General features: G+C 48.6%; 2 protein-coding genes across 2 annotated transcripts in view; one reads left to right on the top strand and one right to left on the bottom strand.

The window, feature by feature from the left end:
- Positions 1 to 2,229, top strand: part of ATP1A3 (ATPase Na+/K+ transporting subunit alpha 3) — a 35,514-nt gene extending 33,285 nt beyond the window's left edge. Inside the window, exon 23 of the mRNA XM_079985321.1 lies at positions 633 to 2,229. Within this exon, the coding sequence (XP_079841447.1) occupies positions 633 to 661 (29 nt within the window). The 3' untranslated portion in view covers positions 662 to 2,229. The remainder of the gene's footprint in view (positions 1 to 632) is intronic.
- Positions 2,230 to 6,890: 4,661 nt separating this feature from the next.
- Positions 6,891 to 14,967, bottom strand: RABAC1 (Rab acceptor 1). The gene is made up of 5 exons (XM_079985796.1): positions 14,810 to 14,967; positions 13,058 to 13,270; positions 12,283 to 12,380; positions 10,366 to 10,467; positions 6,891 to 8,105 (listed from the first exon to the last, which is right to left on the bottom strand). Exons 1-5 carry the CDS (start codon positions 14,887 to 14,889, stop codon positions 8,017 to 8,019), a joined length of 582 nt encoding a protein of 193 aa, XP_079841922.1. The 5' UTR covers positions 14,890 to 14,967; the 3' UTR covers positions 6,891 to 8,016.
- Between the last annotated feature and the right edge of the window lie 655 nt (positions 14,968 to 15,622).

Below are 15,622 nucleotides of genomic sequence, written 5' to 3'. Positions count from 1 at the left end.
TGAATGTCAGGTAGTTGTTTATCGCTTTGACATCTGATGGGAGGGCATTCCACAGGGCGGGCGCCACTACCGAGAAGGCCCTCTGCCTGGTTCCCTGTAACTTGGCCTCTCGCAGTGAGGGAACCGCCAGAAGGCCCTCGGCGCTGGACCTCAGTGTCCAGGCAGAACAATGGGGGAGGAGACGCTCCTTCATAATACAGGTTGTACCCAACGATGGCATTGCACCATCAGGAACCTCTCATGTGGCACACTTAAATTTTCCTCTGATCCATCTCCTACCTTAATTTCTCACTGATCCATTTCCTGGCCAGTTTTGGAGATTCCCCGGACTTTATTAGAAAGAGCCTTTCAGAGGGTTCAGGGAGTTGCTGTGGCTTGGGGCAGGGAATGTGCAAAAATAAGGTGCCTTGCCTAGGCGCTTGAGAAGAGGAGCTTTGCGGGAGTCTAAGCCACCATTGAATGCGACTAATTATCCCAGTAATAAGGATTATCATCATCTTCTGGGTGAGGGGGGAAAGGGAGAGCGGGTGGGTGGGAGACCTGTGGATAGAGCCAGGGTTGGGGACGACGACAGGAGATCTGTGCCTGCCACTGCTGCCTTGCTCATGTTGGTTTTTTATTTTGTTTTGCAGGATGGGTGGAGAAAGAAACCTACTACTGAGTCTCCTCCCTTTTCCGTGGCTGGTTGTCTCCCCTTAAGGGGGAGTGCTCTCCCCCTCCAAAATTCTGCCTATCCTCCCCGCCTAATTATGAGAGAGAGAGAAAGAGCCTGATGCCAGGATCATACGTTCGGACACAGAAACAACAAAACCACCTTCCCCGCCTTCTTTTCCCCGGACCCCGGTGGCTGAGATAGGAACGCCATCCTGTCTCATCCTGCACCCATGTCCCAAGATGGAGGGGTGCGGTGGGGGAGGGAAAACTGCCACCCCCCACACACCTCGACCTCTGCTCTCTGCCATATTCTTCCTTTAGTTTTTCGGAGCAGCCTGGTGGGGGGGGGAGGGGGCATGGGTGCAAGACAGAGAGAGAAACGGGGTCATTGGGGCAATATTTATTTACCTCGGCGAAACCCATCTTCACCCACCAACCGTTGCCCCTGCATCAAATTTTCCCTTCCATAGCTGGGAATGAACCCGGGGACCAGCAGTACCCCAAAAAAACAACATGCCTCGGATTACGTGAGCCAAACGGGACAGGGTTTCGGGTGGGAGGGTTTACTGTTATCCGGTTAGCAGTAGTAAAGCTTTTGACCCCCCCAGGTTTGGGGAGGGAAACTCCTTTTGCTCCCCTACCCTTGTCATTTTCCATTTTCTCCTTCTCCCCTGCTCCGGTGGGGGATGTGTGTGTGTGTGTGTGTGTGTGTATGTGTACATTTGTGTGTGTGTGTGTGTGTATGCATGAGAGGGGAGCAGAGGTCAGCCATGGGTGACCCTCAACTGCCCATCTACGCTTCCTTGGCCTCCCTCCTATCAACTTTTTTTGGGTTGCGTGTGGCGAGTGTTGCAGCACAAAGGCGAACAACAACAACAACAACAACAAAACCCTTCAAGAACAAAACACGCCAGGGTTTCTCGTCCCCTTTCCTCCTGGCTCCCGCACCCCTCCCCTCTCGACTCGGACTCCCGCTAGATGTGTAAATGAAACCCAGGTGTCCGGAGTCCCTCTCCTCTGCATGTACAGATTTGCTCTCATAGGACCAAGACAGCCGCTTTCTCCTGCCCCCTCCTCTGTGTGTGTGTGTGTGTGTATGCGGGGGCCAGGATGTTACCCTTCTGTCCCAAGGTAACCCATCGGGAGGAAGCGGGGACCCTCCTGGCAATCCTTCCCACTGGTGCTGAACACCACCCTCTCCTCTTGGGCAGCCGTTTTCCCATTTCCTTGGCCCACGACCCAGTACAGAGACCTCAGCCATAGCTCCCTCCCCAGGAAAAATTGTGCCCTTCCTCATCTACCCTGAGGTGGGAGGAGAGGGACCTCTCTGGCTTCTGACTGGGTGAGGCGACTTCACCTCTGTGTGTCCCCACCCTCAATAAACTTTTATTTTCTTTGTGTTTTGGGTGGGGAGGGGAGTGGGGACACGAAGCGCCCGTGTTGGGGGGGAGATGTAGTCTGTCCTGTCCCATCTCCCCTTCCCGTTTTGGGATTGTGTTGTCGTGTGAACCAACAAAAACAAGGAGGAAAAAACAAACCGATTTAACAAATAAAAACCAGAAGTGGAATATTTAATATATGAGATATAGCCGTCTCATTACATATATATATATATCTCTGTGTGTGTCTGTGTTTCTGTTAGGAGAAATGGTGCACAATGAATAGCCCGCCTACCCATTACGCAGAATAAGTGTTGAGACCAAGGTGTTGAAATTCTGGGCTGTACCAGTTCAGAGTGGAGGTGGAAACTGCGCTTGTTGTGTATTATTGCCCCTCTTACTAAGTACATGAACACACTGAAGAGCAGCGGCTCTCAAACTTTATTTGCCTCTGGGCCACACTTTCAGAATAAAAATGTGCTCATGCCACAACGAACGGTGACTCTGGATCAGAACTAGGGTTGCCCTCCGTATCGCTTGATGCTCCCGCTCTCATTTTGAAAAGGTATCTATCCGTATAATGCAAAAAATAATATTTTGATACCATACCACTGCACTGCAATGTTTAAGTGTTTCTTTGATTGTCTACCTGCCACCCTTGCCACCCTCTCCTACCAAACCAGTGTGGCAGAACCACTGCTGTAGAGAAAGTTTTAGAGTAGCTCCATCCTCGTTCTACTGGCTATAGCATTTATTTTATTTTTATTTTTTGCACGCACAAAGAACTGCCCCCCCTTCCCTCTGAAGCGATGCAGCCCAGAATTCTTCTACACTTGATGCTTCATAATGTGCCAATGAGCTCTGAGAAGAAAACCCAAGAGAAAGGAAAGGGAAATGTGGTTTATAGATGGTCTCAGCCGAAGCTTTTATAGGGCTGCTTATTAAGACATCAGGCATTAAAGATCTTGCACGGTACATGGAGCAAAACGATCCATGCGCCACTGTTATGTGCATCTGATCCGCTGTGGCTTTGCTGATGGGGAGACGGCTACTCTTGCTTAGCAAATTAGGGTGGGGAGGAGCACACAGCTGGGCATCCTGCTTGAATTAAATGTTGCCTACGTGGCTTCTGAGAAGCAGCTGCAAAGGTGCGAGACAGAATTTGGACTCTAGCTAAGGGTGGATTTGTTGTTCTGCGTTTGGCCACAGGAGGGAGACAAGCAGCCTCTCCCAGCACTGCAGCAAACAGCTAAGTGAGGATGGCTGGTTGCAGGTGGCATTGCGGTGGGTTGGGGTTGGGTGGATAATAATAAAGAGAGCGAGCCTTGGCCTGGGATGCCCTCCGCTGCTCTTCCTCTCTTCCCCAAGTTCCCTTCTGAGGCTTCAGCTCTGTCCTGACCTCCTCCCCACTGTCTGGCACTGTCCTCTAACTCGAAAGATGCCTCTTGACGCAGCTAATTTAATCGGATTGCTTTTTCCATCTGGCTCCCATGGGGTGGGGAGAGAGGAGGAGGTCATTGCCACGGCAACAGAAGGATGGAGAGAGAGAGAGAGAGAGCGCAGGGTATTGCCATGGTGACAAAGCAGGCTGAAGTTGCTGACGAAGGAAAGGTGGTGGCCAGGCACTCGGGAGACCCAGGTGCTTGGCTGGGCGGTGGCCCGTTTTCACAGAATTCGTAGAATTTTAGAGCCGGAAGGGACCTTGAGGATCCTAGAACAACACCCTGCAGTGCAGAAATCTTGCACCAAACATGGGGCTCGAACCCACGACCCAGAAATCAAGGATCTCATGCTCTTTATCAACTGAGCTATAATTTCTTCCTCTCTTTTAAAAATTCTGCAGAGCATCGGAGAGGGCTTTTAGATGCTACTCTGCCACTGCCCCCTGGTTTATGGCTGCCAAATCTTTTAGCTGTCCTCTGCTCCTGTGCCTTTAACACCAGCAGATAGATAGATAGATAGATAGATAGATAGATAGATAGATAGATATTTAAGCATTCCCTCCCAAGGAAACCAAGCCATGGTCGTGAGAGGCAGCGCTCTTTTGCTTAATCATCTTGGCATACAATGGCAGTCATTAAATGCAGCGGAGCCTCATCATCTAGAGCAGTGTTTCCCAACCTTGGGCCTCCAGATGTTTTGGGACTACAACTCCCATCATCCCTAGCTATCAAGACCAGTGGTCAGGGATGATGGGAATTGTAGTTCAAAAACAGCTGGAGGCCCAAGGTTGGGAAACACTGATCTAGAGATCTAGGGAACTGCTGGATAAAGGGGGCGGGGGAATCTGCCATTTGTGTTTCTTCATTCTAGCATCTTCAGGTGTGACCTGAAAACTACGTTAAGACCTAGGCGAGCTGCCCTAATTTATTAACACCCCAGAGGACAGGATCACACTTCAAAACGACCTTGACAGATTAGAGAACTGGGCCAAAACAAACAAGATGAATTTTAACAGGGAGAAATTTAAAGTATTGCACTTGGGCAAAAAAAATGAGAGGCACAAATACAAGATGGGTGACACCTGGCTTGAGAGCAGTACATGTGAAAAGGATCTAGGAGTCTTGGTTGACCACAAACTTGACATGAGCCAACAGTGTGACGCGGCAGCTAAAAAAGCCAATGCAATTCTGGGCTGCATCAATAGGAGTATAGCATCTAGATCAAGGGAAGTAATAGCGCCACTGTATTCTGCTCTGGTCAGACCTCACCTGGAGTACTGTGTCTAGTTCTGGGCACCACAGTTCAAGAAGGACACTGACAAACTGGAACGTGTCCAGAGGAGGGCAACCAAAATGGTCAAAGGCCTGGAAACGATGCCTTATGAGGAATGGCTAAGGGAGCTGGGCATGTTTAGCCTGGAGAAGAGGAGGTTAAGGGGTGATATGATAGCCATGTTCAAATATATAAAAGGATGTCACATAGAGGAGGGAGAAAGGTTGTTTTCTGCTGCTCCAGAGAAGCGGACACGGAGCAATGGCTCCAAACTACAAGAAAGAAGATTCCACCTAAACATTAGGAAGAACTTCCTGACAGTAAGAGCTGTTCGACAGTGGAATTCGCTGCCAAGGAGTGTGGTGGAGTCTCCTTCTTTGGAGGTCTTTAAGCAGAGGCTTGACAACCATATGCCAGGAGTGCTCTGATGGTGTTTCCTGCTTGGCAGGGAGTTGAACTCGATGGCCCTTGTGGTCTCTTCCAACTCTATGATTCTATGATTAAGTCTGCTACCTCCTCTGAAAATCCATTTTAAGGCTGATGTCTGCTTGAGGCTTCAGAAAGAAAGCCAGTTTTAATCTCAGCAAACGTGACTTGAAAAACAGCAGGGTATCTTGGGCTGCCTGGCATTTAGGGCAGGGAAGCAACTTTCATCCACGCAGTCCATTTCTCAAAATAAAGACTTTGCAATCAACGTGTTTCGGGGTGACAACCTCTGGCAGCAAACACATGGCAATGTTGTGGGGTGCAGTGAACAAGAACCGTCCTGCTGCATCAGTCTAAAGGTCCACTCAATTCACCCTCCTGCTTCCAGCTAAATCAGGGGTCAGCAACCTTTTTCAGCTGTGGGCTGGTCCACTGTCCCTCAGACCACGTGGTGGGCCGGACTATATTTTTTTTGGAGGGGGGGAGAATGAACGAATTCCTACGCCCCACAAATAACCCAGAGCTGCATTTTAAATAAAAGCACGCATTCTACTCATGTAAAAACACACTGATTCCCGGACCGTCCGCGGGCCAGATTGAGAAAGCGATTGGGCTGCATCCAGCCCACGGGCCTTAGATTGCCTAACCCTGAGCTAGATGGTCCTAGGAATCCCAAAATGCAAGGTGTGATAGCAAGAGTCCTTCCTTCCTGTTGCATGGCTGTAGTAACTGGTATTCAGTGGCTTCAGTTTCTATTTCAGTACTATGGCTAACAGGCAGGTGGCAAGGGAGTCCTGCAACAAAATGTTGCAGCACTGAGTGTTCCTGTTCAAGGTCGTCACTCTATTCCAGCCAGGATGCTCAATTTTATCTCACCCTCCCAGTGTCAGGACTGAGCATGCTTGCTTCGCGAGCTGCTTAAGTTTTTGTTTCCCCTCGAAATATTTGCTTTTACTCCGCTGCAAACCTAGGGTTTTTGCAAGCCTATGGATGCTTCCTTCTTGTGTGTAGAAGGCACTTGGAAAACTGATGTTACCATTAGCATGTATGAATGCAGACTCCCCCACCTCTGTTAACTACTCCATTCTCCTTTAAAAGTCATTGGAAGTGATGGCCATCGCCACATCTTGTGGCAGTGAGATCTGAAGTTATGCGGAAGCAAATTGTGTTTTCGTCCATCCTGAATTTACTGCCACTCAACTTCAGTAAGAGACCTGAAGTTCCAGTGGGACGTGAGAATCGGATAATTAGTAAGAACCTTAAAAGGCATCGAGTCCAACCCACTAAAGATGGAGATGATATGCTGCTACAACAGCATAGCCTTGACTTGAAAATGTCTAATGAAATAGTCGTCACCACCACCTTCCAAGTCAGTCTGATCAGACTAGATTCAGTCTCGTACTGAAACAGAAACTGGAGAGCATGTATCACTGGCTAAGGTGAAATCCCCTTGCAATTTAAACTCGTTGCTCTGGGGCAGCTTTGGGCAACCTGCTGCCCTCCAGATTTTGCTGGGCTACAACTCCCACCTGAGTTGGAAGCTGTAGTCCATCAACATGTTGAGGGCACCAGGTTGCCCAAGGCTGCTCTGGAGCAACAGAACGTAAATTTGCTCCCTTGTCTCTGTGACCTAGAGAGACGCCCCCACCCTACCCCTGGGACTAGCTCCAATGCGAAATTCAGGAGAAGCCATGATGAAATGAACAGAATTAGCAGTCCATCTTAACCTGGAATTTATTAAGTGCTCCCAGAATATGAATCACTTGTAAATAGCATAGTATTAAGAGCCCTTGCAATTTCCAAATGGATGAATAATTGCTGCGGGGGGGAGGGAGGAGTTAAAATTGCACAGAACCTGTAACATTAAGAAAGGGTGTTGCCATTCCATTAGTCATTGGGGGATAAAATAGGATACAAATACATAGAGAGACTTGTAAAACTTTGCAATAATGTTGCATACTGTGCTATCAGGCGCTAGGGGGCAAAAAAGGACAGGGCACCTCACATGCATTTTAAATTATCTTTGGCCACGTCAGGGCCACAATCAAACCAAATGAATTATTCTGACTGATCTGCCAGACCAAAGCACTCAAAAATGTGGAGAATCTGGATGATTCATGGTGCCACGTGTACGGAATTAGGTTCTGGAGTGTGGGTTTTTTTGCCCTGACTGTAGACTCTGGAGTTTTGATTTTTTTAAATTTTTATTTTGGTGGTTAATCCACTGTCAGCTCCGAGCAGCAACGACAAGAGGCCTCTCTGCTCGCATTTCCGACGGCCCGCTGACGGCCAGCCTCAAAGCAAGCAGGCGACCTTGAGAAAACGAAGGAGCTGTCGTGTATCAACACATACTGTGTGTCCCTGTGACCTCTTGGGCAGAACAGAGTAGGCCCTTGGAGGACATTCCAATTAACACTTCTGCTTCTTTAATGTTACCGGCAGAAGATAAAAGGAGGCTGAACTAAAAGCTGTTCTGGAAGGCCTCCAAGGCCCGGCTACTGGGTGAAGTGTAATGGGAGTTAAATAATCTCACGAAGGCGGAGAGTGCTGGACACGGCCTTATCACGTGCCCGAGATGGGGAAATCCAAGGGCGAGGTCTTTGGGAATTGAGGGCAGGGGGGGGGTTTCTAAGGAATGGGGAGACGAGGGGTGGGAGGCAACCCGCACCCCCCAAAAGTAGGGAGAGCATCAAGGGTTTCTAAGATCTGGAGAGAGCCTCAAAGCCAGTCTCTTGGGGAAGGAAGGAAGGACATGGCACATGGCAATGGAATGAAATAGCAGCGGTATTTACACAGGACAGGGTAACAGCGATATAGGGGGCGAAGGGCTGCCCCAGGCCATTCACACAGGCTCCATCTGCAGCTCATCGGTTTCGGCAGATTCCAATTCATGGAAGGCGGCATGTGAACCAATAACTACCAACGTGGCACCTGCAGGGGGCGACAGACCGGACAGGGAGAAAGCAAAAAGGTTAAGTTAGTTCTCTTTCCACAGTGCTGGGACTCTGACATGCTCTCTGTCTACGCTGCAGCTCCTAAGGGCACCTTGGGCTTGTGGGGAGGGAGAGGAAGGAGCCAAAGTAGACAGGGAGTCACAACAGAGTGGGATGGAAGACCTGGAATCCCCACCTGGAAGTATTATTATTATTATTGGTTTGCACCCTACATATCTTGACTGGGTTGCCACAGCCACTCTGGGCAGCTTCCAACAGAATGCAAAAATACAACGAAACAACATAACACCACCCACCCATTATGCTAGCACTATTCTCGTTAATACAGTTTCCTTTTCAAACATTATTCGCATAGTAGGCTTAACTCCAATAAGCCCTTTTCCTGTGCAAATGGCACTGAGAATGGCAAGGGTGGCACAGGAACGGCATGAGACGCTGTCGGAAAATGGAAATAGTTTGCAGAAGCAGAATTTCTGGAAGGTGGGAATAGTTTTGTTTTTTGCAAGTTTTGTTTTTTGCGAGAACTGACTCAGGCAGAATGTGGTATGCCAACTTACAGTACTCTATTCCCTTCATATATTAATTATTATTATTATTATTATTATTATTATTATTATTTGCTCTGATGGTTTAGGTGAGCCTACATCCCACAGAACTACACTTCCTGACCAGGAAAGTTAACAGGGGCAGATCCCAGCATTTAATTTTTTTTACTGTCCTCTTGCCTGGCAAACATAAGGTGAATTAGTTTTACACCTTATTAATTAGGTATACACCTCTTACTCAAGAGAAAACCACACAGCTCCTGCTCCTTTTTCATCCTCATCCCATGATCTGCTCCACAAAGCAAAAAAAAAAAAGGGGGGGGGGGATCAGGGTCACGTGCCAGGGCCCCTGAACTAGTGGAAGGCCACAAATAATGGAGCAGCAAGTGAAGCTGAACTGTGCAACACTGTGGACTAAATTTGAGCAGGGTTGGGAGGGGCAACAGTAAGCAGAAGCCCATGAATATGATCAAAATGCAGACCTTGCAAAATACCATATGTGTCAGCTGAGAAGCGTGACAAGCAGACGGCCAATAATCAAGGCTTCGTGTATTCTGCAACTTGTAGGTACAGGTAATGCACACACCCGGCATCCTGAGAATCTCAGGTTGAACTTCTTAAAAACAAGCTTCTAGTAAGGACTATCACATCTAAGAAATCAAACAGGGTGCTAAACAGATTTCTAGAACAAGGTGTTAGTGCCCTGCACTAGTGCCTTGTGGCAGCTAGACTGGTGACTGGGAGCGGCTGCCGAAACCACATAACACCAGTCCTGAAAGACTACACTGGCTCCCAGTATGTTTCTGAGTGTTGATGCTGACCTTTAAAGCCCTAAACGGCCTCGGCCCAGTATACCTGAAGGAGTGTCTCCACCCCCATCGTTCAGTCCGGATACTGAGGTCCAGCTCCGAGGGCCTTTTGGTGGTTCCCTCACTGCAAGAAGTGAAGCTACAGGGAACCAGGCAGAGGGACTTCTTGGTAGTGGCACCTGCCCTGTGGAACGCCCTCCCACCAGATGTCAAGGAAATAAACAACTATCTGAATTTTAGAAGACATCTGTTTTAATGTATTTTTTATCTTTTGCTGGAAGCTGCCCAGAGTGCTGGGGGAAACCCAGCCAGATGGGCGGGGTATAAATAAATAAATTACTGTTGTTGTTGTTGCTGCTGTTGTTGTTATTTTCTGAAGGCAGCCCTGTTTAGGGAAGTTTTTAATGTTTGAGGTTTTATTGTGCTTTTAATTCTGTTGGGAGCTGCCCAGAGTGGTTTGGGGAAACCCAGCCAAATGGGTGGGGTATAAATAATAAATTATTACTATTATTATTATGCACACCAACTCCTGACTAGCAAATGCAGAATAAATTATGCAAACTAAGAGGCTATTACGTAATGCAACCACGTTTGCCGAAGTTATGCACATCACAAAATTTAGCTCTTCTTCCTGCCGGATTTATGCATTTTAAAGAGAGTATGGGATGCATTGTGGCACATGCAGTCATGAGTAGTGCAAGAGGGAAAGCTCTCCTCCCGAGTAACTCCACAGGAACACTTTTTACAACTTGCTGTTCGTGCAAGCTGTGGACTGTCTCCCAGATTTCCAGGAAACAAGAGAAGACACCCCCCCCTTCTATTTTATTACCCAGAAATGGAAGGTGGTTTGTGTCTCACAGCTGGAATGTGGTTGTTCACTTACCCAGCACCCAGAAGACAGCAGAGCCGGCTCCCGCCAGCCAGAAGAATGGGAAGGAAACACCCCCAGCCAGGCCATATTGGTGGGCTGTGCTGAGCTCCCGCCCTAAACAAAAAGAGGTTGAGTGAGAATACAGGGGGCAGGAATACCAGGCTCACGCTCTAACTCTCAGGGCCTTTCGGGATAAAGCTGGAAGCCCCGGTTGCCTGTGTAAATCGACCACTGGCCCAACAGCAGAGTTTTGCCCGATTACTGCAAATGAACACAAAGACGCCAAGCACTCTATGGTCTACCCTAGCTACAAACTACAGGGTTGAAGCCTAGCAAGAAAAGGGCATTCGCCAGTGATCTGCATCATTCTTGTTGATGCACCGCCACCTGGTGGCTACACTGGGAGCTGCAACCTTCGAGGACACTTCAAGGCATGACAGAGCTTCAAGGAATGTCGTCCACGAAAGGGGCTGGGGTGTCCGAATCACATGGCCAAGAACTGCCCCCTCCCTTTTCATGACATGAGCACAGCAGCACTCATCCTGCTTGAGATTCCCAGGAAGATCCCTGGAAGATAGCCTTTTCCCAATAGACCTACCCGAGTCCTATGCTGGGATAGCTCAGTTGGTAGAGACTTAATCTCAGGGTTGTGGGTGATCCCTGTATTGCAGGGGGGTTGGACTGGATGACCCTCGTGGTCCCTTCCAACTCTACAATTCTATGAATCTAACCTGGGAGATGCTTTTCAGAGGCCCTGCTACAGGTTGTTGTTGTTATTTAGTCGTGTCCGACTCTTTGTGACCCCCTGGACCAGAGCACGTCAGGCACTCCTGTCTTCCACTGCCTCCCGCAGTTTGGTCAAACTCATGCTGGTAGCTTTGAGAACACTGTCCAGCCATCTCGTTCTCTGTCGTCCCCTTCTCCTTGTGCCCTCCATCTTTCCCAACACCAGGGTCTTTTCCAGGGAGTCTTCTCTTCTCATGAGGTGGCCAAAGTATTGGAGCCTCAGCTTCAGGATCTGTCCTTCCAGCGAGCACTCAGGGCACTTCAGAATGGAGAGGTTTGATCTTCTTGCAGCCCATGGGACTCTCAAGAGTCTCCTCCAGCACCAGAATTCAAAAGCATCAATTCTTCGGCGATCAGCCTTCTTTATGGTCCAGCTCTCACTTCCATACATCACTACTGGGAAAACCATATCCTTAACTATATAGGCCTTTGTTGGCAAGGTGATGTCTCTGCTTTTTAAGATGCTGTCTAGGTTTGTCATTGCTTTTCTTCCAAGAAGCAGGCATCTTTTAATTTCGTGACTGCTGTCAGCATCTGCAGTGATCATGGAGCCCAAGGAAGTAAAATCTCTCCCTGCCTCCATTTCTTCCCCTTCTATTTGCCAGGAGGTGATGGGACCAGTGGTCATGATCTTTGTTTTTTTGATGTTGAGCTTCAGACCGTATTTTGCGCTCTCCTCTTTCACCCTCATTAAAAGGTTATTTAATTCCTCCTCACTTTCTGCCATCAAGGTGCTAAGTGAAACAGGTGGCTACCAGAGACAGGGCCTTGCCGTGGTGGCGCCCCAGCTGTGGGAATGTCTACCTTATCGTTATTCTGGCATCAGGTGAAGACACTTTCATTTCCCAGGCTTTTTAGAAATCTGTGTTTTTAGCGTACTGAAACACTGCTTTTATTCTGTCCTATGCTGCAGGTTTTTTACTTTATTTTACAATATTATGTTTTGACTGTATGTCATCGTTTTATGCCATAAGCCACTCGGAAAACAAGGTTAGTGGGTGGCTTTAGAGAAATATAGAAGAAATCCGGCAATGTTATGGCTTCAATGATCATGGTGGTTATGTAATCAGCATGCAATCTATGCACTGGTATGAATTTTCTCTATCACACACAGCTTGTCAATGCCAGCCTCCCTCTACGTACCAAAGAGAACAAGTTGTGACTGCTGGGTCTTCAGGTAGATGATGTAACAGGCTCCAAAGAAGACAGCAAGCGCAATCAGAAGCAGTGGAGACGTGATGCTGCCAGGGCAGAGAGAGAAGGCCAGGGGGTTAGAAGCGTCAAGAAAGATCACGGATCATCAATCCAACCCTCTCCCCAAATCACAGTAATAATCACAAAAGGGTTCCCGGCTTTGGGACATTACACAGTATTCCTCAGTGACCCTTAAGCAGCAAAATTCTGCATAAGAGCTAAAGCCAACCTGCTTGCAGATCCTCCTTGATACTTGTCTGCTTCTGAGAGCTACTGTTTCATATCGAGGGTGGCAGAACTGAATGTCTAAATGCTCCCTTGATAAGTGAAATAAATGTTCTAGACTGAATGCTCTCCCCTCCAAAAAAAAAAAAAAATCAAGGAAAATGCTAACCTGAAACCTCCTGTCTGACATGCTAACTTTGACTATTTGTCTATCCCTATTTGTATGTCATCAACATACAATCTACTGCTTCAGGGCAAACACGCAACTTCTTCGCTGCTCTCTCCATTCTTTCTTCCAATGAGACCTCAGTATCACAAACAAACAAAGAATTGCTCTGTCAGAAGGGATATTTCCACATCTTGTGCCAAGAGCAGCCTCCCCCTGAGACCAGCTTCTGTGGCTTACCCCAGCTGTGGGACAAAATGCAGCTCTGTGCATGCTCAGTGATGCCCTCAAAGTTAAGAGGGTTCCTTCCCACGCCCTCAAAACCCCACTCACAGGCAATAGACGATGAGTCCCAGAAAGACAAAGACGTAGTTGCTCTGAAAATATTCCACGTTGCGCACCAGCCGCTTGCAGAGCTCCCCAAAGTTCCGAGGCTTCCCAAAGCGCCGCTGGTCAATGAAGTTGGCCCAGGGCCGGATGGTGGCCCGGCGCTGATCCAGCCACTCCTTGGCGGGTCCTTGGGGCAGGAGAGCTGGGATGTTGATCCTGGGGAGGGAGGGGAGGGGAGGCCAGGAGAACAGGGAGTGAGAAGAGGGGCAAGTCACAAGAGCCACATAATAATAATAATATTGCCCTCCCACCAGATGTCAAGGCAATAAGCAACTATTTTACTTTTAAAAGACAACTGTAGGTGGCCCTTTTTAGGGACGTTTTTATTGTTTGATGCTGTATTGTTTTTAATATTCGGTTGGAAGCCGCCCAGAGTGGCGGGGGAAACGCAACCAGATGGGTGGGGTATAAGTAATGAATTATTATTATTATTATTATTATTACCCCACCCATCTGGGGCGGCTTCCAACAAAATATTAAAATACAATAGTCTGTTAAACATTAAAAGCTTCACTAAACAGGGCTGCCTTCAGATGCCTTCTAAAAGTCTGGTAGTTGTTTATTTCCATGACATCTGAGGGGAGGGCGTTCCACAGGGCGGGTGCCACCACCGAGAAGGCCCTCTGCCTGGTTCCCTGTAACTCTTCTTCTCGCAGCGAGGGAACCACCAGAAGGCCCTCGGCAGTGGCCCTCTCAATGTCCCAGCAGAACGATGGGGGTGGAGACGCTCCTTCAGGTATACTGGACCGAGGCCGTTTAGGGCTTTAAAGGTCAGCACGAACACTTTGAATTGTGCTCAGAAACGTACTGGGAGCCAGTGTAGGTCTTTCAAGACCGGTGTTATGTGGTCTCAGTGGCCGTTCCCAGCCACCAGTCTAGCTGCTGCATTCTGGATTAGTTATAGTTTCTGAGTCACCTTCAAAGGTTGCCCCACACAGAGCGCATTGCAGTAGTCCAAGCAAGAGATAACTAGAGCATGCACCACTCTGGCGAGACAGACCGCGGGCAGATAAGTTCTCAGCCCTATCTCAGTCCGCATGCCCCCCCCAAAAAAAAACTCCAAAAGAAGAGGCCCAGGACTGAGCCAGCAGCCTTCTTTGCTGGAGCAGGGATGGGAGAACCTGCTCTCAAGACAAGGGCTACATTCTTTGGAGCCAACTTTCCAAGGAGGCAGTGGGTGTGTCCAAAGGGTGTGCAGCTGCAGCTCGCAATGTTCCAAAGATATATCAATATATCACCCAGCCCTAATGGGGAGGCCACCACACACCCTCATGTACACATGACCCTTACATACAGCAGAAAACACAAACACAGACTCCTCTTTGCCACTGCTCAGCTGTTTCCAATTTGGTGGGCAGTAGGAGATGGGGAACGTGAGGAAGACTTATCTCCGTCCCACTCAGCTGAGCAGCAGTCACAACAAGCTCATTGGGAAACCGCCACTTCTCCGATGCTTGCACTGCTCGGCCTACCTCCTGCTTCAGCTGCTGCCAAAAGCAGCCATTTCAGAAGGTGCTGCTGCCATGGTCCTCTTTGGACCACCCCAAGGAGAGGCAAGGCCTAGGAGAGGCTGCAGGGCCTGTCCAAACGACTGGGCAGGATTTGGGCTGTGGGCCGCCAGTTCCTCACCCCAATCTTAAAACTATAATGCTCCATCCCATTTAAGGGGCTCCCCGCCCCCTGCCAGCTCCTTACTTGGTGCCCAACACAGTCCCTGCTGTCTCCATTTCAGTGGCAGGGTTGAAGAGATGCTCAGGTCCTGTTTTGCTTGCCATTGTGCTTCGGTCGCAGCGCTAGAGATGGGGGAGTCAGGCGTAACACTCAGAAGTTGGTGGCGGAGACAGGTGTGGAGATTGGAGTGCTGTCCAGAGAAAGCTAGGAAAGAAGACCATTGCTGGTTTAGGATGTAGAATCTAAGGGGCACTTCACACATTATAAACAGGCAAAATAAAATTTAATGATGCTCCTTTGGCTGCTTTCCAGTCCCCAAGTATGGAGGCTGATCTTAGGGACATGTTACATGTGTCTGTTAAGAAGATCAGCAATTTCACATCTGATTTGTTTAAGAATCACATATGAGCATAGGAAGAGACTGCTGGATCAGGCCAATGGCCCATCTACTCCAGGATCCTGTTCTCACAGTGGCCAACCAGATGTCTGTGGGAAACCTGAAAAGCAGGACCTGAGAACCTGCTGCTCCTGTGGCTTCTGGCAACTGTTACTCAAAAACATCAAGCCTTCAGAAGTTAGCTTTAAACAAATATTTGCTGCCAGAGTGGCAAAGAGTTGACAGTGCAGACGGCCTCTGAGACGATCTCACCCACAATGCCTTGCTCAGAAGAAGGGCACTTTCCTGAAAGTGAGGGGTGGGTGTTTTGGAGAGCCTTCTTTGTGGGGAGTGTACTCCAGCGAAAGTATAGAAATGAGGCACAGCACCCTGGACAAAAATACACCTGCTGTTTCGCTACGTTCATCTGAACACGGCAGGGTTGCTTGTATTCGAAAGCA

This window comes from Podarcis cretensis (assembly GCF_951804945.1).
Source record: "Podarcis cretensis genome assembly, chromosome: 8".
In the NCBI taxonomy this organism is placed as follows: Eukaryota; Metazoa; Chordata; class Lepidosauria; order Squamata; family Lacertidae; genus Podarcis; species Podarcis cretensis.
Note: the sequence above shows the minus strand (reverse complement) of the source record. Positions and strands in the feature narration are given on the sequence as shown.